General features: G+C 36.1%; 1 protein-coding gene across 11 annotated transcripts in view; it reads left to right on the plus strand.

Annotated features, from left to right (window-relative positions):
* The window catches only part of MYCBP2 (MYC binding protein 2), a 205561-nt gene that overhangs the window by 74639 nt on the left and 104001 nt on the right, over positions 1 to 26921 (plus strand). For 10 of the 11 annotated variants that reach the window (XM_052785932.1, XM_052785933.1, XM_052785936.1 and 7 more), the window contains 14 exons: positions 4745 to 4864; positions 5320 to 5401; positions 11575 to 11692; positions 13710 to 13914; positions 14267 to 14420; positions 16893 to 17065; positions 18188 to 18313; positions 18412 to 18539; positions 20792 to 20883; positions 21923 to 22057; positions 22140 to 22223; positions 23454 to 23550; positions 25401 to 25593; positions 26218 to 26492. In XM_052785932.1, the coding sequence (XP_052641892.1) occupies positions 4745 to 4864; positions 5320 to 5401; positions 11575 to 11692; positions 13710 to 13914; positions 14267 to 14420; positions 16893 to 17065; positions 18188 to 18313; positions 18412 to 18539; positions 20792 to 20883; positions 21923 to 22057; positions 22140 to 22223; positions 23454 to 23550; positions 25401 to 25593; positions 26218 to 26492 (1982 nt within the window). Of the gene's footprint in view, positions 1 to 4744; positions 4865 to 5319; positions 5402 to 7214; positions 7339 to 11574; positions 11693 to 13709; positions 13915 to 14266; positions 14421 to 16892; positions 17066 to 18187; positions 18314 to 18411; positions 18540 to 20791; positions 20884 to 21922; positions 22058 to 22139; positions 22224 to 23453; positions 23551 to 25400; positions 25594 to 26217; positions 26493 to 26921 lie in introns of all 11 variants that reach the window. The other variant, XM_052785939.1, reaches the window with a different exon arrangement.

Consider the following 26921-nt stretch of genomic DNA (forward strand, 5'->3'; position numbering starts at 1 on the left):
CCATTGCAAATCATAAACAAGCAGGACCAGCAGTGGCTGATCGAGGAAAAAGCTGTCCGGGTCACAGAAAATACCTAAGAATTCACACTCTCAGTCAAATACGCTTCTTGGGGTTTGTATTCATATAGCATAGAAAAGTAAGTACATGGAGATAATGGATGTGCTTTGCCATTTGTCAGTATTGCAGTTTTACTTGCATCCGTGTCAGATAATGGAATAAATTATTTGGCCGGTAAATTCCTGTTTGCATTTACTTTTTGGCTGAGCTGAACAGGTAAGTCAATACTGGTACAAAAATTCAGGACACAGTTATTACTGAGTTTGTAATTAGAATGCAAGTTTATTACCACATTATCATCAATGTTATGCACTTGTGATTCTGCATATCAAATTTCATCTATAAGCTCAAGTAAGCTCTGTAGCAACCTCTCAAACACCCAACAGACTTACTTTTTTTTCTGCCCTCATAGGATGGATGATTTTCACAACCAGAGGTAGGTTTCTTTCCCCCCTGCACTGTAGCTATAATAATGGTTACAGATATTTCAGCTGAAGCCTGTGGTGGACAGCCAAGAAGCTGCAGTCACAGGCTGATTTGTTCAAGTAATGTTGTTGTATATAAAGACTATAGATGATATTAAGGCATTCAGAACATCCTGTGAGGGTTGAACATCATAGATACTAACCAGTAACTTGACTGATATGCTTTATTTGGGTAATCGCTGCTGAAATGAACAAAGATTTGTTGCCAAATGGTGTGGTCTAGAGAGACAGTTATTCTCAGAATTTTTTGTGTACAGTCATATTGCATTAAAGCTTGTCATCTGTGGGGAGAAGAAATGTATTTAACATCTTTAGAAGCACTTTTTCCCTCCTCCAAAGATGGTCAGTGAGAAACGAAATACCATCACCCTTACTGCAGCTGGGGAACACTAACAAAATGGTTTTCCTCAGGTCTGGACCAAGGGTCCAAGATGCCATTCTGTAACAATGTTGTTTTTTTTTTTTTTTGCCAGCAGAACTCTCATTTATATCTTATGACTTCACTTGCTGTTGGTACTGAAGGAGCTTTTTCTCCATTCCTGGAAAGCACCTTTTTTTTGTGGTAGCAATATCAGCCAACAGAACTTTTGAGCATGTTTCACAGAAGGAAAAATTGTCTTCAGGAGTTAAGAATTTTCTAAGGAAAATGGAGTGGGTGGGTGAGGGGTGTTGCTGGTTGTATTTCCAGTTATCTCGCTTTCCTTCCCCAACTGTATAAGACGACCAAGATCAAAACCCTCATTGTGAAGTTGTTCATGGAACCCACCCCTCGGTGTTGACAGCAGGAAGCACTTTGAAGCTTTTCCTTGGTGCTTTCTTCTCTCAGAGAGTTGAAAGAGTCAAAGTTTCTGTCCAGTGGTAGTCCAGTCAGATAACACTGGAGGTAATAACTTGCTCTGCTTACAAGGTTCCATTCATTCAACCAGAAGAGTGTCTGGTTCAGTAGCCTTTCTATGCTTCCCTTTTAGGAACAACTGTTTGATATTACTTCTAATGAAATGAATATGTGCACAATTGTTTGAAGAAAAGCAAGCATGTATCTCCATACTTACAGTTGTTCCTCAAGACGTGCAAATAAGCTTTCTGCATCCACCTTTCACTCACATATCTAATAAATTTTGACTCTGTGAAAGTACTGAAAGGAAAGGGGGTGGCCCAGTTTATTTGCAGCCTTTTCTCTAGGTGTAAGAGCTTGCAGAACTGGGTTTTCCTGGCAAGTGCTGCTGGAAAAATACGATATCTGTTGGCCATGTAATGGAGTATACAGATAAACAGTGTAGCCCAAAAGTATTGCTCTAAAATAAGTAGTGATATTCTATTTAGCTTTGTATATTTTAGTCAAAAGACTTTTATTTCCTCTCTAAACAAGACTAGCTGAATCTTACTTTTTTTAGTTACAAGGGTTTTGTTCTTACAGCACATAAATTATTTTAGAGTGCTTATCAAGTTCTGAAGATCCAGCCGATTAAAAAGTCATGAGACAGTTACTAACCGTGCAAAGAAGGCTGAGAGGAGTTCCATTTTCAGTTTGCAAATTTCACGCTTAAGCAAAGATGTGTATGGAAGACAGTTGCTTCCATTCCTGCATTCTTAAAGGCTTTGAGACGTTAACTTTGGAATTTGAAAATGCCAACTCTGTAAAACTTTTTCCTTTAAAATAAATTTATTTCTCAATTTGTTTCATGTGAATGTACTTGTCTCTACATCTTGCACAATAGTATTTAGTGTTTCCTTAAGGGTAATATGTTGTTATCCTTTCATTTGCAACTTTGGAAAAAATGGGAATATATCTAGAATCATCTTTTACTTAAAGGCAGTATCACATATTTGTCATTTGAGAAAACAGCAATTTTCAACTATTTACTAGTAGTTGTTGAAGCACTTAAGGGCAGTATTATTTTCTTACAATGAGGCAGGAGAAGCACATCTACCTGCACATCTAACTTCTGCTACATTTTGTTAATATGACTGTGCATAGGTGACATGGTTGCTGTGTGTCTAGTTAGTTTCATTGTAGGAAGTGCATGCAGCCATGACACATACTTAACAGGACATGTGCATTCCTGGCAGATGACTGTTCAAGTGCATTTGCACAGTGGGAGAGCTTACATTTTTCATTACAGTCATCAGTGATTGAGGAAGGAGGGGAGACAGGGGCCATGGGTAGACTTCCAGAACAATTAGCTTTTTTCTGCTCCTGTCCAAAAAGCTTGTGTGAAAGACAGAAGCAGTAAGTAGGCTGCTTGCTAAATAAATAACTCTGGTGGCAATATTAGCCCTTAGAACCATCTCTTGATTACTTTGGCATGTGGAGTTTAACTCAAAAGTAGGCATAAAATGTTAAAAGGTACTATATTTAAGAAATAGCCAAATTGTTAACTAAAATACTAGAAGCATGTTAAGGCAGAATTACATGACTAGGAGGAAAAATTCTGTGTTTTCAGGGTTTGTTGTTGTTAAATAGTGGTTCTGTCTCTTTGTATTTGCTTTTGTTGTTAATACAAAAAAAGCTGCAGACAGACCTTCAGAAACATTTTTTCTAATGTGCATGCAGTCTGGTAGTACGCAACTGACGCTGTTGGAAAAAACTCAAAAATCCCATGGCAATTCTGAGAGCAGACATTCCTTTACCATGTCTCCATTTCACACATACCCAACATGTAGTGGAAGTGTAATTCTTTTTGATGAAGGGCACCCACATTTTCAAAGGGATGCTTTACGTATGCTGTTAAACCTAATTCTTCAAAAGCATTACTTAATACCTATACACACTGTTCCTTTACAGATGTAAACTACATGGAGATTCATATTATTTCTGTACTCAGTCATCACTCAAAAATAGCTTTATTTTCAGAACAGTAATATTTTTAAAATTGGTTTGTAATAAAAGTGCTGAAATTACTTTACTGTATCAGCAGTTTCCATGCAATAAAAAGGAATGAAAGTTTCAGCAATATGTATAAAAACAGAATTATGTTTTAAAAGATTTGTAAGTCTGTAAGTTCTGTGCTGCACACTTAGTAATGAAGTCTCAGAGTTCAGACTTCCACTAATGATTATTCAGGAAAATATGTAGAAATTATAAATATAGTTCTAAATTAACACCACCTTGAATGCTTTGAGCAGCAATTGTTTCCCTGTATCAATTTTGTTAATGAAGCAGTAATCGGTCAGAATTATCTCAGAAAGAATGTGGAATCTCCTTTGTGCAGTTATTTTCACTTAATGTGTTTTCTTTCATTTCTCTATGCTAGACACAGTGTGACTAAACTCATATATGAAATTTTTCATTGTGAAAATGCACTTTCTTTAGAGCTTTCATTGCCTGCTTTCTACACAGGTATAGGAGTTTTAATGATGATGAGCATGTTGTCTGTTTCTCTGTCATGTTGGTTTCCTGCTAGTATTATGAAACTACATTCCTTTGTGACCCTGTGACCACATAGTTCAATTATAGTGTAACTGTTAGATGATATAAACATTCTGATTTCTGGAGAAGATAGTGGCTTTCAAGAAGTTAATAAATAATACACTTATTTTTCACTCCAGTGCTTTTATCTAATGCGAGGGCAGTTTGACCGTAGGAACCAATAATGCACTTCATACTTACTAAAAGAAATCACAGAAACAATGTCTAAAAATGCATCTTAAACAGACAAGAAACAGATGTGTGAGTAGTGAGTATGTCAGCATTGTTAGAAATGAGCTGCATAAGTAATTGGTAGTTATGTAAAACAAGGCCTATATGGCCAAGTTAGAGTGAAGTAAAATCCTTAAGAAGTTGTAACTGAAAAAAAACAGACCAGGCTATGCCTATTGAGTTTAACTACAGTGCTTTCTGTGTACTTCATAATGCTATTTTATTGAATGAAAGTGATGGTTATTAAGCAAAACTTCTGAAGTTGTTTGAATTTCCTGTTTTGCTGGTCATTTTTGTATGCTCCTTGGAAGTTTCTGCTTTAGAGGATGTGGTATTTTCCAGTGTTTAACTTTGTAGTAGGTTGTTTGGAAGTAGAGTTTCTATCATCTTTCACATCTACTTTGATGCCACATTTGAGCACGCTCTCTTTCTATTCTGTGAGTTCTTTCTCCTACCTTACAAATGGCGGGGTGGGGAGTTATTTACTATTCTTGTTCTATTCATTCTTCTAATATAACTCTTTTAGAAGACATGGGATATAACTGTAAGTTTTGTTTATAGACGGAAGTGGAGAAAGAGGTGAGAAGGATGCCAGCAAAATCACAACCTATCCACCAGGGGCTGTCCGCTTTGACTGTGAACTGCGAGCTGTACAAGTCAGTTGTGGATTTCACCATTCAGGTAAAAACAAATAAATCAATGTTAATTATAGTGTAGAATTTTTGTTGGGTTTTTTAATGTTGTCATACGTGTTTTGACTGCTTTGTGTTTAATTTTCAATAAGGAGGTACATGGGAGTGTTAAAGATTGAAAAAGTTGCAGTATCATTTAGTAGCCTACTACCCTGTCCTTCAACAGTGAAAAGGACTAAGTATCATGTATTGAGTTACATCAGAGCTTTTAAGCAATTTTTGAGTCATTTGAAGACATCTGTATGGCAGAGCTCTAGCCCTGCATAGAGATGCTAGCTGTGATGGGTTGCAGAATCTCGTATAGTGTTTCTTAGTGAAACATCTTAGTGTTTCAGTAGGGATTGTTAACTGTGCTGCTCAGAAAGGCTAACCAGCACTGGGGCAGTACCATGTTAACATGTGCATATGTCAGAAAAATGATCTCCTTTTTTGTTTGTTTTTCAGTGGTTTTGATGGAGAATGGTGATGTTTACACATTTGGATACGGGCAGCATGGGCAACTTGGACATGGTGATGTTAATTCCAGGTGAGCTGGTAATTAAAGGATGCGATTGTGTATTGCTGCACTGGTGCATAAGAAGTGGCTAAATTTCTGTTTCTCTGTAGATAGCAAGTGTGAAAACTCAAATACTGTCCAAATAAAGTCGATAAGCTCTTGTTCTGCACTTATTCACCATAATCCCCTGGATATAGATACAGTAACAGTACTGTTGTACTGTGTAAGTAATTTGTTTAATACATGAAGGCTTCTGTGCATAGTTATTAGCATAGCTTTGATAACTGAGTTTGAAATGCTTCTCTCTCTTCAATTCTCCCTACATATGTGAGAATGACATTGAAATCTCATCAAGTTTTCATTACTTCTGTAAAATACTACATATGCAATAATTCAAATAGTACAATGTTGTAAACCTAGATTAACCTGTTTCTGTTACACCATTAACAGTAGTTCAGTTATAATAAAATTCTCATTTTTGTTTATTATTAATACAAAATTAAGTCACTAAGCTTGGGTCTCAGCTGCATTTTGTAGACACTTATTTTGGATGTTAACATGAGAGTGATGTGGGCTTTCTTTGTGGTCAATGGAAAGAGAGAAGTCAACAGAGTGTGGAGAGCTATTTGACTAACTACCCACTACTTATCTACTTTAGGTATGCTCAGTAGCTCTGTAAACTTTATGGGCTTGCTCTCCGTTGACCACAGTGGGAGCATAGATAAATATAAGTGTCTTTAATGTGAAGCTCAATCTCACCCTTAGTATCTCATCCTTAGTATCTTACCTACTCACTAAAGTAAAAAAAACAGTGTTCTGCCATAAAAGGAAATGTAATAATGTTGTTCTTTGGGCATGTCCATATAACACATAAGACAGGGGATTTTGAATAGTAGGAATCATTGAGGCTTTGTATATGTCCAGTAATGCCCAGTCTCCTTATTTAAAAGGCGTACAGAGTGGAGCATCCATGACCTGTCTTCAGTTTTGTCATTTCTCTTATAGCAGTGAGATGAAAATTACTGAACATCTATCCTCCTAATCTCTTTGGAGACTTCCAAATCATTTCTTTTGTCAAGTTTCTGAAGAAATCTTCATCATCTTAAAACTTTCATTGGATTCACTAAACAAAAGGGGGAGAGGGAAGGAAGAAAGTTTACTGGAAGTGTTACTTTGTATTGACTGCTGTGCCTAATGGTAGTCTCTAAACTGTTACCCCTACCCAGTTTGCATTGGACTGGTGAATGCAGTCTGTGTTTCTGCCTATGGTAGAGCCGTATCACAGATAAGTACTCTGTTTTTCGTTCCTGGAAATTCTTGGATACTTGTTCCAAGCTACAGCTGCTTTAGCTGGCAATTCAAGTCACTGTTAGAATAAGGCCAGTTTCTGTCTTAACGCCCGAAGAGGTACAAACAGCAGTGGCATTTGTACTGGTAACTTACTGTCTCCTGTTTCCAGCTTTGAAATCGCTTGGCTTTTCTGAAGGCATCAGAGCTATCTGCTGTATCTGTCAGAATTTCAGGTAGTAAACCCTACATCTGTTGCTCATTTAGACAGAAACTGGATGGAGACCAAATGTAGTTCCAAGTGAGATCCTAGAAGAGAACATGAAACATCCTGTGCCAAAGGATAGTGCTTGACCAGGCCTAGAAGCTGAGGAGGTACAAGCGACTTGGCACTGACCTTTGTATCATTCTACAACAGACCCTAGAGAGTGTCTGGAAAAAGCCTTGAAGAAATTTGGACTATGTCCTGTGCATGAGAACTGGCTGTAGTACTATATTGCTGTTTAGCACCATCATTCAAATGATAATTTCCTCATTGATGTACTTCTTTTTCCAGCTTTAAGTAGAGATCTCTCCTCTGTCCTCACAGTAAGGGATTCAGAGAAGGAAACAGGGAGTCCTTATGCAGAGTTCCACTTCAGTTGGGACGCAGTGGTGCTCAGATGGCCAGCTCCAGCCAGGTCAGTGGTATGTCAGTCATGCAGTGTGTCACATTGCCTGTATTGACCTCAGGAAGAACGTCAACTTCTGAATCCAGGAGCTGATACTCCACTGTGTTTCTGGGAGAGAGAGAGGGGAGGAAAAAAAAAAAAGTAATATTTAGGCAGCCTAGCTAGTATATCTAAGTATGGGGGCCCCTGAGAACAAGAACTGTCAGGTTAAATGCAGGAACTCTCATTTTCATCTGAGGGAGCCATCTTCGTTGCCAGGTGAAGCAATGATGGAAGTTCCTGGGCAGCGATTGATGACTTATCCTTTCAGAGACTTCTATCTTGCAGTGTGAAGATGTAGTGGTGAGACTATTTTTTAAAAAGTCTTGAAAATGCTTAACTATTTTGAATTCTGTACACCTATCCAGACATGTCTTTCTCCTTAATTAAGGGGATTCTGGACTCCTCTATTAGAGTATGGTAAACACCACAAGTTCTCCCTCCTAATTCAGTAGGAATGAGGCATATTACATGCCTTAGAAGGACTTCAGACTATGTTTTATGCACACAAGCAAACAGCAGATGAACAGGACGATGTGATTCTCAATAAACCATTAATAGAACTGAAATGGTGTGGAGGAACAAGCAATATGCACAAGGTGGTGTTATTTTTTTTCTCCAGCAAAGACTTCAGCCATTCACAGATGGACCACTTAAAATGCAAGTAATCTGGTTCCTGGGAGGCCATTTTTTCCATATCAGTAAGCTGGAGCCATTAAACTAGTCTGTGTAGGCTTTCTGTTGTAAAATCCACAGTGGTAGATGTTGATGAGCTGTTCACTACATGAAGGATTTGTCAGTCTCTGCTTATATTCTCAAATTAGATGCTGGTGGATAGAAACTCAGTGGAAGAAAGAAATGCTTTGCAGTATCTAGTCTTGGTGAAAAATAGCATGTCTTGTATTCAGGTAAGCAAAGGCCTGTTTGTTGCTGATGCTTCTTTCAAGAAGCTGGGACTTAAAACTCCAGGATCTTTCTGTTATTGTTCAAAATTTGCCTTCATTTCTTGTACCAACTGTTGACTTCAGCACTACATTAGCAAGCACGTGATCTGGCAGTCAAGCTCTAGAAATGGAATGACTGAAGTAAGATAATCCTGATGTGATTTTGCTTCTGAAGGTTCAGCGGTAACTTAGAAGAAAACTGAGCAGACCTTCCACAGACAATCAGCTATGTTCTATTTGAAGACAAAGCGTAGAGACTATATCCTGTTAATATGTCTAGAAAAAAATGTGTACTATTGTATCTGTTTGTTGGGACTGTGTTTCTAGGTGCATTGTCTGATTATTTTACTTCAGTGGTGGAGTGCAGGTCTTATTTACATCTTTTCACCAAACTTCCAGTTACCTCTAAAAGCTAAAAATCTCCATTTTCTTTTTAACTTCATACTGTCCAACTCTGCCTGCAATTGACAGAAGTTAGGACTGGTTCCCTTTTACCCACTACACAGTAGCAGCCCGTGGTGAATCTGAATTTACAGCACCACGGTCAGCTGCCCCAAGTGACATCTTACTGGACCTGGCAGCCAGCTGTTGGCTGGATGAGTACCACGGACAGCGATTGTTCGAACAGTTAATGCAGGACGAGTTTTCAAACACATCTACTCCCAGAAATGCTTACCCTTCAGGATAGAAGTGGGTTTCAGTGTGGACAGCCAAAATGCATTTGGACCTTCTGCAGGACCCTGAGTTAGCTGATGCACATATATCTGCTGCATTCAGCAATCTTACGTTTTCCCAAGGGGTCTCAGGCTACTTTCTGTATAGTTGAGGTTGCTCTTTTGTGATTGACCTGTGTCAAGTACCTGTGTCATATCCAGAAGCCAAAGAATCTGTGAGTTTGACACCAATGTGTCCTTCAACTCCATCCCAGAAGAATACTTACTGCTTTCTACCATTCAAATGGAGAAACCCTGGCTATCAAAACTTTTGGACAGAGTCTCTCAGACTCTTAGGTGTCTGTGCTGAACTTTTCTGTGTTGAGTTTCAGAGGGATAGGGAAATACTCAATAGTATCACAGGTTTTAAATTCCATATACATCAGTCAAACTGGCTTACTGTATTTTTCCAAATCCCTCCTCCTTTTATGAAGTGAAAACTATTTTTCTGTAATTTTACTTTATTTTTTTTACATAGTTAAATGTCTTAAACTTTTTCTTGTTCATTTCTTTAGTTGATACACTGTAGTTGGCCATTCCAAAAGCTGGGTGATCTTAATAAAAGAGCTGTTTAAGAGGATACCATATTACATCTCTCTATGTTAGTTGCTTGTCTGGTTTTGCTCTGCTGCTGCCAAGGGAATACCATACACAGCATTCAGATAACATTGCTGATAAATTCAATTGCCAAAACAGAAAGATAAATAGTTCTGGTGATAATAGCTTAGCTTTTATGCATCAAAGAGGTGAAACGTTCACTTTGTTTTTACAAGCATAGTATTGATAATTCCATGCCTGCAGCTATCATAATTTTGAGTGAGAGAAAAAAAACAGTAATAAAAATATTTCCCTTTAACAGAAATGCTTTTGGGTTAGTTCTTAACTATGTTTTGTTTCTGCTTCAGTGCCCTTTTGAGCTTCCTTAAAGTTAATGGGAGGCAAATGTAATGTTTCTTCTGTTTTTAAAATGTTTCATCATTGGTGCTGCTAAACTTTGCTCTGTGTGTCTGTGTGTAATCTTAGTGATGTCCAAACCCATGTGCCTATAGACCAACAAAGGCTTCTAAATATATGAATGTCATGTTATGCATCCTCTACCAAATTTTATGCTGCCCTTCAGTCTCTCCATCTCCACTAGAATCACTTACTGGAAGCTACATTCACAAAGGAATAATTTCTTTCTGTATACCTGTGTTCCCCCTCCTTCAGGTCATCAGCCTATCTTCATGCTGCATTCCTCTGTTCCACATTTCCATATGTTCACATCTTCCCATCTACCCTTTTCCTTTCCCTGTTGAACACACAATGCCTCTCCTTCCTACTTTCTTAACTCCTGTTTTACCTGCAATTCAGCCAAAATCAGAAGATGCAGATAACCCATCTTCTTGCATATCAGCTGCTAAACAATTGCTAGGTAACTGTGGGCTGACACCTTTTTTTTTTTTTTTTTTAATCGCAGCTTGTTCTTATTTTAGATTAACCTGCTTTTGAAAGTGTGTGTTTAAAAGTAAGTTTAAATAGTGCCGCTGTTCTCTGGGGTCAGAGTTGCCAAACATAGTGTTATTTGGGAATAAGTTGTTCTTCAAATTCACAGTCTTTCTAAGTCCACAATAAATTTGAAGTCTAGGTAGACATTCATTATGGGATTCAAAGTCTGATACAGTTCTTGAGGGCTCCTCTTCACTTTGGGATTGAGATAAAAATTTCAGTGTCTTATACTTCTTTCTTTTTGTCTTTTCTGCTATTTCAATTCTAAGTCATCACTTCAAGTTTTCTTTCTTTGCTTCTTGACCATCCTATTGGGTTTTTTTCTTTGTTTTTACTGGAATGGGAAATTTATTTTCTTATACCTGTCCATATTTGGGAGGCACATGGATTAGACTTTTTCAGATTTTTCTGGAAAACAGTTTGGAGAAGTTTGTTCTTTCTTTCTTGAGTCTATGAATTTGATGGAGAACAGTTTTTTAATGCTTTATTCTCCATTAGAAAGCTGATGGAGGTGGGTAGACCTTCTCTTTCTTTTATAATTCCCTAGACAGTGATCTCAGGAGGGCTGTATCAATATTGCTTCTGGTAATTGTACTAGGATACCAACCATGTAAGGCTTTGATCACTTCATAATGCAAACAGGTTTTTGAAGTGCTTAACCAGCGTCCTCACAACAGAATTTTCTTACTGCTACAGTTCATTGCAATATAGTTTATATACATACTTATACACACACATATATATTAGTGTAACTGCAGTAACATTAATGTAATCCTACAATTAAATATTAACCATTTTTATTCTGTGCTAATTTCTGAGTTTAACTGAAGAGAGGGTACTTGATCTGGTCCCTGTAACAAGAGACCATAAACTTAAATATCTGGTACAGTCTTTTATACCTTTGTTCATTTAATATGCAAGTTGTTGCTTGACTCTGATTCCGTATAGTATGTGAACATAGTGAATATATTTCACAGTGATCGAAATCCTTATAATACTAATGTATGTGTTAAATGTTGCATAAGCATATATTGATACAAAATTAATTTATTTTTATATAGGGGATGTCCCACTTTGGTGCAAGCATTACCAGGTCCTAGTACACAAGTTACTGCTGGGAGCAACCATACAGCTATTCTCTTAATGGATGGCCAGGTTTTCACATTTGGAAGTTTCTCAGTAAGGAAATAATAATAATATTTATGGGAATAAGCTAGTAGTAAATGTATTGTTCAAAGACCTTTCAAAACTGCTTGTACTTGCTCATACAGAACTACTCATGACTTCTGCATATCTTTTGTGTCTGTTTAAAAATGTAACCTCTAATATTATTGTGGTTAGAAAAGCATGATACCAGAAATTCTTGGTGGTTTTTGTATTTTAATTAAGATTGTGATTTAAAACTGTGTTATTTTATAAGGTGCACCAGTTTTCTCAAACTCTTATTGTTGCAAGCTCTGTTGCAAATAAGTATCTATTGCATATTCTATTACCTGTCTGTCTGCATTCATTAGAAAAAAAATAAGTGTGCTGTTTTCTTTCATAGAAACGGCAATGGGTTGCAGAAGTTATGCTTACACTTGAGCGGAAATTATTGCTCAGTATAACACAGCATAACTCTGGTACTGTTCTTTAATATCCGCATGACGTATATTGTCCTATGTCTATGTGGAATCCATTCTTATATTCACTGAATAAGCACTTCCAACATCATTTAGTTCCCCTTCATCCTGACTTTAGGCCTTTGTGCCTCCTTGTCTTGGCAAATACCTCCCTCACTACAATCTCTCCAGAGTCATCTCTTGGTCATGCTTTCCCACTAATGTCCTTTTGGCAAAAGCTAGAGTATAGGTATTGAGCTATTTCTCTATGCTTTAAAAACTCTGTACTGCCAAACACAACAGAGGAGAAATTGCACCTTTTGAAATCTGTCTTTCTACAAAAAATAAAAAAAAGGTGAAGACTGAAATTTTAGAAGCAGAAAATCATGTTTTGAATTAAAAGTGTGCCACAAGATGGCTCTTTGATTAGGTAATATTTTGTTGTTTTTCAGACTTTCAAGTAAGAGCTTTGGTGTCCATGTTTTTGTCAAAACATAAAAAGTTTAAGCTTTGTTGACTTGCAGTGAAACTTAGCTCCTGAAAAACCAAATTCACTGTCAGAAATAGGATTTAAAAGCCTCTCTGTTGACTGGGGGTTTTTCTTTTTCTAAAAGAAAAAATAAATTCAGACCACCTGTTCTCTGCATCTGGTTTTAACATTGTAATGCTTGAAAGTTTGTTGAAAGCTTCATAAAGTCAAGACAAGCTCAAAAGCAAGTGCGTTTCTTGAAAATGTCTTCACTAAGTTTACTTACATACAGTGTTATGTAGAAAGTGTGATGAGTAGCATGCTGGACAGAGGGTATTTGCTGTACATGCATGTTTCTTCTCCCTTACCATTTTGAATAAAAAGTTACCTTGACTTCATTAGCCTGCAATGAATTGCCTTTGCCTGACTGAGGTAGATGGAGTCTGAACAGGTTTATTGCAGCAGTTCTTACTACATACTTAAGTACAGTATAAGAACTGTTGGTCCATCTCTCAGTAACTAGTTGTACATAGGAGATAAGGCCCTAGGTCTCCAGGTCAGGATGTTAATGAGCATATGCAGAGGTGCTTGTTTTTGCACTTCATGTTCTTTTTAGCTCAAGTTTGATGTGCTAATTGATTTCTAGGTACTTCTAAGAGGTATTTGCTCTGTAAGACTTACAGTCCATATAATTTCAGAATTGAGTGGAATTTAGACTGTCTGAATGTGAATGTAGATATCCCCGCCCTCCCCCCCATTAATTCATTCCTTGTCTAGCACTGAAGTTATTCGGATATTGAGTATTGAAGGAGAATAATGCTTTTATATTTTATTCTGAAAATGGAAAGAAAGGTTATCTGTCATGGAGAGTTTGAGTTGCATTAAAAAAAAAGAGTTTACTCAAAAACCTAACTGAATAAGGAGAAGAATATCTCTCAATAACTTGTTCCTTGTATTTAAATGTGTAACACTTGACTTAGAGTAGCCATTGTTTTTTGAAGGTAATTTTGTGGTAAGCTATCTCTTCCACGTAATTAATTTTGTATGTTGAAACTATTGAAGTAACTTGTTCATCTTTGAGACTTATTGTTACTATTACTTACTAATTCTTGCATTTTCTTTATAGAAAGGGCAGCTTGGCAGGCCAATTCTGGATATGCCCTACTGGAATGCAAAACCAGCACCTATGCCTAATATAGGCTCTAAATATGGGCGCAAAGCAACATGGATTGGAGCGAGTGGAGACCAGACTTTTCTCCGGATCGACGAAGCTCTCATTAATTCTCATGTGCTTGCTACATCAGAGATATTTGCAAGCAGGCATATAATAGGCAAGAACTCTTCTATAATATTTTAAATGCTTATAGAAGTATTGGAGAAAAAATAGCTTTGGTCATGCGAACAGTAGGACAACAAATCAAAAATGTGAATAGTGGGAATTAAAATATTTTAGCTTTGTAGTTATACTGCACATGGTGATCCTAGCTCCTTTAGAAATCAATTTTATTAAAAATAAGAATTTAAAAGTCTAAACTTTTCTTGCACTTAAATCTTACTATGGTTTATTTTTTGCTGTAGCAGTATAGCTGTTCTTCCCTACTACATTAGTGCTTCATGCATAGAAAATGTCACATAATGAGTGGAGTCTTCATGGTTTTCTGCTCTTTTTGCTCCCTGATCTAGGTTTGGTACCAGCTTCGATATCAGAACCTCCTCCTTTTAAATGTCTTCTGATAAACAAAGTAGATGGCAGTTGCAAAACATTCAATGATTCTGAGCAGGAAGACCTTCAAGGTTCTGGCGTGTGTCTGGATCCTGTCTATGATGTTATTTGGAGGCAAGTGTGGATTACAGCTATTAAAGTTGTACTATAGAAATATTTTAAAAAATATTTTGGGAGGCTGGAGATTTGATTATGCTCATTTCCCTAGTAGATGACAAACAATTTTTAGTCTTCCATGTATCTTTTCTCACATTTTTTGGATGATTTGTTCAAGTAAGCCCAAACCAAACATCTTCTTTTGCCCAAATTTTTTGAATTTCTTTTCTTTTTTGCATCATTCTCATTCCAGTATCATGATGTTTGGGGAACCCCAATCTATTCCACTTATTTACTCTTTTTATCTTTCCCTTACTTTCTTCCATCTACTTAACACTTCACTGAATAATTCTCTTGCCATGCCAAACTTCCACAACCTTGTGTCTTAAGTCTTCATCCTTCTCTCAGGCATTAGTGGTTAAGACTTGAATAGGAGAAGGGATGGAGTAATAGTATGCTTTTTAGTTTTGACATTTGGGAGGTCAAAATAAAGAAACTTATTTAGATGACATAGACATTCAAATTATGGTTGTAGTGGTTTCACAGTCTTTGGGGTGGTTGCTTTCAGTGGAGTCTTTGAGCAGGCATAGATCATAAGCACTCATTCCAAAACAGAATCATAATATCCAATTCTTCTATAATGATTTAAAAGCTATGTTAGCCAGGATTTGGGAGAGAAATTTGAACTGTCATCTGAATGCAAGTGATGGATGATCTTTAAACTGTTCGAAGACTTAGGCAAAACAAGAATAATCACTTACAGTTAGAATAAAGCAGGGAACCAACTAGTCTGCATTCATCTGGAAAAGACAGTATCATGTAGGATCATATCTTTAAAAGATCATTGTGTCCATAGGCTACTTGCATCCTACTTTGGATGTCTTCATCCAAAATTGAGATTCAAGAACTTAATAGCCACTTAACATTGAAGCATGCGTATTTGCTAGGCACATTCCTTTTTGACTTCTGAAGTTCCTTGGATGGATGTAGTTCTGCATTATGCACATCCCCAGGATTGTTTGGATCTCATTAGCTAGGTGCCACTTCTTACTTAAATTATGCTGAGATTTGAAATAAGGAAGAGTAGCACCCACATCCCTTAAAGCTCTTGGTCATGATACTATCAGCATGATTAAACACACTGAAAGACTCAGTTTATGAAAAATGCAGTTATTGATGGCCACGGGAAAGCAGCAAGTTTCAGGGGAGAAAACGTGGTGACACTCAACTTGATGTAGCACACTAAAATGGTTATTCAGATTGAGGAAGTTCAAAGTCAAATGTTAAAAATATTATTGGGGTAAACATGGGTTGAGATGTTTTATTGTCTTGAAAAATTTTGGGGACTGTAGAACTAAATCTAGAGCTTAAATACTTAACTGAAGAATGGATTCTTGGAGTCTGTGTAGATTTATTTCTGTGTTATATCCAATTGTTTAATAGAAAATATTAGAACAGTCTAAAGAAGCAACATGTTCATGAATATGTGTATTAGTAGTTAAATATTTGGTATATAAATTATTATTCCTGGGCATTTTTATTCATGCCTATTTAAAATGAAGGGGGCAGTTTCTCTATACAGAGAGATGGCATTCTTGATTACATAGATTTTAAGAATTTTCTTCACAGCTTTATGACTTTTTCAGGTGGTAGTGAAATTCAAGTGGTTAAATAATTTCATATGTGTTTGTGTTTGTATAAACTTGCACACTGATAACTTGTTGAAATCCTGAATACATGTGGTGTCCTATAATATTTTTAGTTAAAACTTTCTTTCTCCATTAATTAGACCATGTTAGCCCCATTTGGATTTTTAGAACAGCGTACAAGTGAAAATTCCTTTTGTGCTTATTAAGAACACTCCCACAGACCTATGTCTTCTAACTGTTTCTTCCTTTTGCATAGTGATATCAAAGACTTCATTTTTTTTCATTTTCTTTTTCTCCATGTTAATCTATAGTATAGAAAGTCTTTGTATTCCCTTGTTTATGCTGCCCTTTTCTATAATCCCTTAAAAACTCACAAGGTGATTTTATCCATTTAAAAAAAACAAAATATGTTGGATTTCTCAAGATCTTTTTACTCCTATTTGAAGGTAACTCTTACTTTCACTTGGCATCGTTATCATTTTTGAGCACATCTGCCATTATATCTAGTACTTTGCTAGTTATTTCATGCTTCTTAATAAACTATACCATTTTAATATTTATTAGCTTTGAAAAGTGTCTAACATTTTCTGAAATTTGTAAACCCATTATATGACTGTTTGACTTGATGTACAATAAGAATATTTTTGTGTCTTTCCATTTGCTAGTGTGTTAAGCTAGTAAAGTTTATATGTATTTGGTGTAATGATGTTCGATTTTAAGAGTTTGTACTAGCAGATCTTCATTTTACATTAAATAGCTTATAAAATTTAATCATCAGTTAGATTTTTGTATTTTTTTAGTAGGTGAAAGGTTTTTTTTACTCTGTTTTGTCTTGCTCTAGGTTTCGACCAAATGCTAGGGAACTGTGGAGTTACAATGCAGTAGTTGCCGATTCCAGACTTCCCTCAGCTCCAGACATGCAATCCCGGTGTAGTATTTTGAGTCCAGAACTTGCTCTGCCAACAGGTTCCAAAGCTCTAACCACCAGATCTCATGCAGCTTTGCACATTCTAGGTATACATTTATAGTTCATGAGTCAGAAGCTTAGATGAAATAAAGAAACATTACTTAAGGTATAAATGAATTGTAATCTAACGGCTTTCTGACTTTTTTGAGTTAAAATTTTACTTTGTAATCTTTCACCATCGCTCTTAACACTTATGATCTGGCTGATATGCATTAATTTAAATCAAAATAGTTATCTTCTGCCATCTTAATGATGCTAGAGGATTTTAGAGTTCTGATGGAACCTGCTACTAGAGGTCAGCATAATAAAGTAAGAGACTTTCCTAGATGATCTTTTTGGACAGTCTGCAGAATAAAGTCAGTAGTGTTAAGTTAACCTTGAGTCTCCAAAAGACAGGAAAGAAGTGCTCTTATATAAGCTTTTTTTATTTTAAAGTAAATGCAGTATCTAAAATTAGAATTTACTCTGCAGTTTTGTGTAATGGGGCACTAAGAGTAGTATGATTTCCTTCTGTAGTCTAAAAAGCCTACCAAAACAAAAAATAATCCCACTGTGTTCATGTATAAACTGGCCATATGCAACATACCCAATGCTCCAGAGTGCAGCTTTGGAAGTTATTGTAGCTCACTGATTGTGACGAGTGATCAGTTCCTTGTCCTGCTTCCTTCATTGTGTGTTAGAGATGTGATAAATTTTAACTTGAACAGTACTTTTTTTTGTCTGAGTCAGAGTAAGGCATGTTAGGTACCCATGCATATGAAACAAAATGCCTTTTATGAAGGCTCTCAAGTCTGCCCATAATTCAGTTACTACTTCAACTTTTTTTTGGTAATATGGGAAATGTAAAAAGAAAAAAAAAAAAAAAAGAAGGTGTTGCTGTCAATTTATTTACTATTGGAAGAGTTGCAAAGTAGGTTTAATTACATTTCTTGGTTATTCTGGAAAAAGAATAAATTAAATGAAATCAATCTTCAATAGTGAACCTTTAGATTCTACAGCAGTGACCCCCAGATCTAATCAAAGCTATAACAATATTTGGTAGCGTATGTGTGGTTTAGGGACAGAACAGTTAGGTTGCTTTGATCTTTTTAACTAGTATTCATTTCCATTTCACTGATTATAATCAACAGTAAGACATTTTGAGTTCTTTTGGTTTTGCTTTCTTTTAGGTTGTCTTGATACTTTGGCTGCTATGCAGGACTTAAAAATGGGTGTAGCAAATACAGAAGAAGAGACTCAAGCAGTGATGAAAGTTTATTCTAAAGAAGACTATAGTATTGTTAACAGATTTGAAAGTAAGTACACGGTAAAATTTTATAGCACAAGCTGATCAGGCTTGTGGAATAAAAGACCAAGATAGGTTAACTATTTTTATTGGGGTTTTTTTCTGCAGGTCATGGAGGAGGCTGGGGTTATTCAGCCCACTCAGTAGAAGCTATCCGTTTCTGTGCTGATACGGATATTTTGTTAGGTGGTCTTGGTCTTTTTGGAGGTAGGGGTGAATACACTGCTAAAATAAAGGTAAGTTAGTTTTATTTCTTGATGAATGAGTGGTTTACTGTATATTAAAAGCATTAGTAATAGAACTACAAGAAGGGTTCTCAGTGAGAAGTAATGAACCTTATGCAGGTAAGGTGGGTGAAGTAGAGATCTGAGAATTACTATTCTTAATTGTCAAGAATTGGCCCATTCCTACCTTCACTAAATGCTATGCCATCTTACAGGTGTTTTGAGCAGATATGGTAGTGGGTCGAATGGTTCTGTGATCTATTTACACAAAGCTCCGTCTGCAGAAAATTGGTGCTGTGGGCTTCAAGTTAGAATCACGTCCTATGTCAGGATACATGAGGGACTGCTTCTTGAAACCAGTAAAAGAGTGCTTATCAGTAGCTGAAATTTCTTTGGTACATGCTTCCCACTTTCCCTGACACTTCTTTCTCAGACTGCTCTCTGGATAGCTTCTCAGCTGGGATTCTTCAGCTGAGACTGAATGGCAGAAAACATACTTAACTCTGCTCTGTGCCAAACATAAAGATGATTAGGGCTGGAGCATGTGCGCTGATTTAAAGTAAATAAATGGCTTTGGATAAAAAAGCTCACACAAACACACAGTGTAATAACAGAGCTCTGGTTTCTGATAAGTAGCTTCTGTTCCCGCATTTAATAAGGATTTCAGAAACTCCCTGAAAGACATTGTGAAGGAAGGATCTAATATCTGTCTGAGATTTATATTAGATGTGTATATTCGGAATACGTTATTGTTGTTACTTGTCATTTAGTGGGTTATTGAGTTTTCTTTTTCTATTTTCAGATGAATAGGTATTAAGGTTTGGTTTAGGGAAATGGATGGCATATGCTTTAGCAGTAACATTTGCATAAGACAACAGGAGATCCAAAATAAGTGGTTGTACTTTATCTTAGTTTAACACAATGACTGAGAATTGTAGATGATTAAGGAAAGCCAAGAAACTTAATAAAAAAAAGCATGACTAATGTTTAAATACTAGAGGTAGTAATCCTATGAAAGCACTCTAGTATTATTTTTTCAATTTGTTTCTGGTTGTCTAGGATTACTTTATAGCAAAGATAAGATTTGCCAGTCCTACCACAGATAAACTGTGTATTAAATTGGCATTTGCAAGAGAAGTCATAGACGTGTATTGTGGTCCTTTTGCAAATTCATCAAACTGTAGAAATGATTTTTGACTGAGAAACCCAAGTTCTTTTGAAAAGGGTATCATCTCTTGTCCTAGTCACCACCTGTTTATGACACTATTGACTAGCTCTCTGGAAGGGGATAGCTTGACTGTTTGTCGTGGTTTAACCCCAGCCAGCAACTAAACACCACGCAGCCGCTCACTCACTCCCCCCCCCCGCCCAGTGGGATGGGGGAGAAAATCGGGAAAAGAAGCAAAACCCGTGGGTTGAGATAAGAACGGTTTAATAGAACAGAAAAGAAGAAGCTAATAATGATAATGATAACACTAATAAAATGACAACAGCAATAATGAAAGGATTGGAATGTACAAATGATGTGCAGTGCAATTGCTCACCACCCGCCGACCGACACCCAGCCAGTCCCCCGAGCGGCGAATCCCTGCCCCCCACTTCCCCGTTCCTATACTAGATGGGACGTCACATGGTATGGAATACCCCGTTGGCCAGTTTGGGTCAGGTGCCCTGGCTGTGTCCTGTGCCAACTTCTTGTGCCCCTCCAGCTTTCTCGCTGGCTGGGCATGAGTAGCTGAAAAATCCTTGACATTAGTCTAAACACTACTGAGCAACAACTGAAAACATCAGTGTTATCAACATTCTTCACATACTGAACTCAAAACATAGCACTGTACCAGCTACTAGGAAGACAGTTAACTCTATCCCACTGAAACCAGGACACTGTTTAGCAGAAGTTGAGTATATCTTCAGTGCATTTCATTCTATGACAGAAAGCCTGCACCTTCTGCCCAGCTTTGCCTTTTTTTAGATGCTCTGCATTTGACTTGCAGGCAAAATTTAGGGAGTTTCTCCACTTAAGAATATATCTGGGCATAAGGCTGGGAGGTCAGTGTCAACTGCTATTTTTTAACAGTTAATAATATTACAAAATCCTGACTTCCAGATGGATATTTGCCTGTCAGTGATAGTAACTAGCAATTACTTTAGGGAAGGGTAAAGAATAGTAGTAGACAGTTTCCAGAATGCCAGAGAGAAAAAAGTGGTATTATGAAGTTCCTAACACCTAAAATGTGTTTTTAACTTGTTTCTTACTCCACCAGTTGTTTGAATTGGGTCCAGATGGGGGAGACCATGAGACTGATGGAGACCTTCTTGCTGAAACAGATGTCTTAGCGTATGATTGTGCTGCTAGGTAAGATGTTTTCCTTACCTACATCTACCTACTGCTTGATCTTTATTTTTACTTTCTTCCTACACATTTTAAAATCACTTTAAATACCAACAGAGATCTACATCATTAGAAGTTTTTAGCAAGTGATGTAAAACTTACACTCAAACAAAGTGTGTTGGGTAAAGTAGTAAAACACCAAATACCTCACCAAGCCATTATGGTACTAAATTAAAAGAAGGAAAAATAATCTCACACTTGCTCTTGTATAAATCAAAGTCAAATCGCATATTCATCTGATGAGAAGACAAGACAAAACATTGCAACAGCTCTTTTTAATACTTCTATCAAAAGGATGCTTTCAAGCACAAATGGGTATTTGCATTAAACAACTCATCATTAAACTTACTGCAATATGGAATTACCATAACCAAAAGAAGGGTTATTGTGCTTCAGCTCATTAGAATACAAGCAGTTATTGCTTGAAAGATTTTGTGCATATGGATGGGGTTAGCCATGTTTTAGCTGCTTTTTCGTTCCCTGTTATGAAATAATTTAACATTCAAATCATCAGTGACTAATTCCTTTAGGTTTAATTCTTATGTGTCAATACCCCTAAATATATATTCTATTACTTTCTTAAATATTCATGTGTAATTCCTAAGAATTTATGTATGAGCTCTTGTCATTTACAAAAATTTTCTGAAATTGAATTAAAAAAGTATAATTAATACTTTACTTGCAGTATTATATAGTAAATGTAATAGGGTTTGTGTGTGTTAATTTAACTTAATCTATCCGTACTCTATTTGGCATTTGATATCTGATTGTTTCAAAATGCAAGATCAAGCTAGACTTAGGCATTTTTAGGTCCTTGTGAATTTTTTTTTTTTAATGACTACAGTATTTTTCAATGAAATATTTTTAAGTTTTGAATATAATAGATACTTGAGATTAATAATTAGTTCCACTAATTTTCAATTTTCTTTTATAAGCAGGGTGTAATTCCTTAAAGATTAAAAACTAATTCACATATATCTTTTTCAAAATTTACTTCTCCCAGAGAGAAGTATGCAATGATGTTTGATGAACCAGTACTCCTACAAGCTGGCTGGTGGTATGTAGCCTGGGCAAGAGTGTCAGGACCTAGCAGTGACTGTGGATCTCATGGACAGGCCTCTATTACTACAGATGATGGGTATATTTTTTTCTATTCTTTTTTAACGCAAAAGAAGAGATCTAATATTACTTGAATAATAATCAGTTTATTTCTCTTTCAGTGTTGTATTTCAGTTTAAAAGTTCCAAGAAATCAAATAATGGTACAGATGTTAATGCAGGGCAGATCCCGCAGTTGCTATACAGGTAATATTTTGCCCTCTGTTTAGAACAATTTATTGACATGTGTTTTAAACAGAAGCCCTGTTAAAGTAAGCATATGTGTCATGACATTATTATTGTATTAAGCTAAGGAAATCAGTATCTGAAAAATTTAGGGAAAGCTTAGTGTCTTTGAGAAAAGTAATAAATCCATTATACCAACATTTATTTCTTTGCAGTTTTCTTGCATTCTTCACATATGTTCTGAGTTTTTCATTTAGTTCTGTAGAGCCTCATAATTTCATCTAACATGCTTCATTTTTTTGGTAGTTTGGAAGTACTCTATTTAGTAGGGCTCAGTTTAGGTGCAGTATACTATCAAACAGATTATTTTAATGAAGAAAAAAATGGCAATGAATTGTGCTTTACAATAAGTTACCATAAATTTATTATTCCCATGATAATTGTTATGTAACTCTGTTTTAAGAAGCTAGAACTCTTTCACTATATTGCTAATATATATTTTTCAGATTTCCTCAGATGTATACAAGACCTAATTTTTACATTTTATGTATATATATATATTCCCCCTTGCCCCGTGTTGATTCTGAAACTTGGAATCTCTTCATACCAGTTCTCTTGCTATGTCCTTTCTAAGCATGTCCTTTTCAAGGTGTCCCTTATAAGAACAGCTCACTTTTGCCAGTAAGCTTTGTGTCCATAGATATTTATCTCTTCAGAGGAAGGTTTCATTTTGACTGATGCACATAAAGTTCTGTCATAACCTATTAATTGTTAGGGTGATTTTGGTGGGGGAATGGCTGTAGCCAAAGACCAACAAGCCTTGGGGCCTTTGAAGGAAGGATATGGCTGAAGAGCCATGAGAGGCACAAAAGAAAAGGTGCTGCCTATATTTTTTACTTCCACATATATTTTTACTTCCACAAAACTAGTGTTCTTTAAGGAGTAACATTTCTAGTCTTAAAAATGCCATCTGAAGAAATACAGTAAATACTTGTAATAATGTAATATGTAATTAAATCTCAACTTTATTATCAATTGTCAGAATTCTGCCAGTTGAACAGAACTCAAGATATTTGATTACTGGTCTAGAAGGATTAGGAACTGGAGGAAGTTATGGTGAAATTGAACATTTTTTTGATAATTACCTTAAACTTTTCTTCCGCTTTTGTTCCACTTGAACAATACAAACAGTAAAAACTGCTAAAAGTAAGAAGTGCAGATTTCAAGTCAGTTCTTAAATTGTTTTTCCAGGCTGCCAACAAGTGATGGCAGTACGTCCAAAGGAAAACAGCAAACCAGTGAACCTGTGCATATTTTAAAGAGATCTTTTGCCAGAACTGTCTCAGTGGTGAGTATTATCAAGAATCTTCTGTGTTTCCTGGAAGTTCAGAAAACTGAAAGACATGTGGAAATAACTAATGATTTTTTTCTGTCTGCTTTATGAAGCAGAAGTTAGGCACACTGATATATAGAACATGGTATTTTTTTTTACTTTTTCTGAAGATTTCAGATGTAAACTTAAATCTAAGCTAAGCTTGGTATTGACCGGAGGATGAGAGCCTGGAAATGTATTTGTTAACAGGGTTAAGCTACTTAGTTTTGGGTTTTTTTCTGGGGGGGTGGCATTGAGTTCATTCTTACTGGTTGTATTTAATGTACAAGCCTTACTCCCTGACAAGGAATTAATATTAGCAGGCTTTTTAGAGTTTTGAGGGAGCTTTACTATATGCTCTCTTCCATGGCTTTTAAATTACTGTCATTAATTAGTCATTGGTGAGATTCGTCTACCTCTTGGATGCGTTCCAATATACATTGACGATCAGATAGCATTTAATTAAATTTTGATAAGCTGAGGTAAGGAGTATTAATAGGCACAGTGAACTGCAACTGTTACTAGAAGATAGTCTGCAGTTCTTCACACACAAGGAGGTTAGTCAAATTTTGAGGAATACTGCATTAAGTTGAAATGCAATATTATCGTGCAGGATAAGGCCAATTCAGTCTTCATGATTTTGAAGTCCCTTCCTTACCTGTTACAAGCAGTGATTACATTATTTTCAGTTCCATCCTGGTTTATATTTTATACTGCATTACGTGTACTGTCAGTATTCTCAACTGATAGTTACATTGAAGTTATTGCCTCCATATGGACACTCACAGTCCAATTTTCTTAACCAGCTTGCTTTCTCTCATTTATGTATTCTCCATTTCTTCAGTATTCTCTGATGATCAGGATGATCTTCTGTTCAGGTTTCTTCTAGAAATGTATTATCTACATGATTTACATTTTTAGTAACCATCGATATGTTAATAGCTACTCTTAATAAATGTTTGCTTAAAAATATTTGCATTAAGCTATGAACTATGGCTTTTAATACTTCACATTGTATCCTTCCTCTTCATTATCTTGCTGCTGTTATCCCTCACCATAGATCTGAATTGGGATAAGAGGAGAGTTTGGGCTTTCTGGAGCATTAGGCATTTTATAACTAACTTTGAACAATCAGCTTGATTGTTGCAGCTTGATGGTATACCTGCAGCTTGAAGGTATTCAATACCAAATACTTGTAGTTTGCCTTCTGAGATACAACTTTATGAAACTATCAACCACATTTAATAATAGTAGAAACGAATTTTTGGACAAACAAAACTTTTTTTTAAATCCTCATATTTCTTGTGGATTGTCATGTGCTTCTGTTGAACTTTCAAGTCCTGTAAATGTGATATAGTTCCCATGATCCTGCAGATCATAACTGTTTAAAAACAAAGCGAAGACAGCCCAATAAGTCTTTACTGCTATGACAAGAATGTATTCTGTTAAAAGTTGGTATTACACTATTCATACGCAGACAGAGCAAGTAAAATTTACTGAAAAATTTGTATTACAGGAGAGTACAAACAGTTGTTAGTTCTTAAATAACTGAAAGATTTCCACACACTTAATATTGTAACATATGTTATAAATTGCTTTTAGCATGGTATTATAGTGAGGTGTTCCCTAGAGTCTCAGTGCTCTTTTTTGTTCTCAAGCAAATAGGATTTGTGTGTTGTATGGTAGATGTGTATAGATATAAATATGTTTTCATAATAAACATGAATATAGATGCTCTTTCCTTTCATCTTATACTGCTGCTGAAACTTCACTTTTTATTTTTAACACAAAAATCTGTCTTCTGTATCTTTCATACCCTGAAACAGGAATGCTTTGAATCTTTATTGAGCATTCTTCACTGGAGCTGGACAACACTGGTGCTGGGAGTTGAAGAACTTCGTGGACTTAAAGGATTCCAATACACTGCTACTCTTTTGGATTTAGAAAGGTTGCGTTTTGTGGGCACTTGCTGCTTGAGGTTGCTGAGGGTCTACACCTGTGAAATATATCCAATATCAGGTATTCCTCTTAATTCACTTGTTTCATGTTTATCAGCAAATAACAATCTACAGGACATTCAAAATTTGTTCTAAGTATTACTGTAGGATATGCTATAAGATGAAATTTCTTGTACAGATGGTTTTGTTGGAGCAATTTAGAGACTTGCTGTCAGAAATGGGGTATTTGCAATTGTCTGCATAACCAAGCATCCAACACCACATGTTTACACTGTAACTTGTGTGTATTTTAAAGTTAATTTCTTGTTTGGCTTGACAGTTGAGTTCTTTGGACTATTTGTATCCTCTTTTTTCCCATTTCCGTACATAGTAGCTGCTTTGGTGGTGAGCACAATTTAAATTTGAAAGACAGTATCTGTTTTTCATGCCTGTAGTTTAACAATGCTCATATTAAGATGCAGCATATATTATGAAAGACCAGAAAATTGGAAGTTTCTGATGTTCAGGTTTCTTCAATGTAGTTTAACACCCTTCACTGTTTTCCTTTTGCAATTAACTTCTCTGAATATAGATTCATCAACATTGCTAAATTCTAGCTGTTTTATTTGCATGTAAAATGTGCATTTTAATATGAAAATGTTTAAGTTATTGTACATTTAACACTCCTCTTTGCGTAAACTTCTAGCTACGGCTAAGGCAGTTGTAGAAGAAACCAGCAAACTAGCAGATTGCATTGGAAAAACTAGGACCTTGCTGAGAAAAATTTTATCTGAAGGAGTTGATCATTGCATGGTGAAGTTGGACAACGATCCACAAGGATATCTCAGTCAGCCTCTCAGTCTTTTAGAAGCTGTTCTTCAGGAATGCCATAATACATTCACAGCTTGCTTTCATTCATTTTATCCAACACCGGCTCTGCAGTGGGCATGTCTTTGTGACTTGCTCAATTGTTTGGACCAGGTACATTAAAATGGCATAAGTAAATATTACAACTTCACTTGCCCTTTTGCTCAAAGAGAAGCCAAGCAGTATTTAAAACCTTTATTCCTTTTCAGTGTTTATCCTGGTTTGCAACTTGAATTCTGCTGTAGTTTGGTTTTTTTCATAATTGGGTTTTGGTTGGGGTTTTTGTTTTGTTTTTTTTTAGAAGTGTCCAAGTTCAAAAAGAGCCTAGGAACTTCTGTCTCCCTTAGCAGTAAGATTCTCTCTGGGACAGTGAAGAAAATTTGTGGTGCTGGTAACTGTCAGCACCTGCTTTTTTGGTGTTGAGGCCATGCCTTAGATGTGATTACTCTTGCTGCACGTTGCTTAGGAGCATACATGTGGCATTTTTATACTCATCACTAATATGTGAATAATTTCTCATTATTATATGTTACAACAGTATTC

The sequence above is a fragment of the Harpia harpyja genome, chromosome 4 (genome assembly GCF_026419915.1).
Source record: "Harpia harpyja isolate bHarHar1 chromosome 4, bHarHar1 primary haplotype, whole genome shotgun sequence".
Classification (NCBI taxonomy): domain Eukaryota; kingdom Metazoa; phylum Chordata; class Aves; order Accipitriformes; family Accipitridae; genus Harpia; species Harpia harpyja.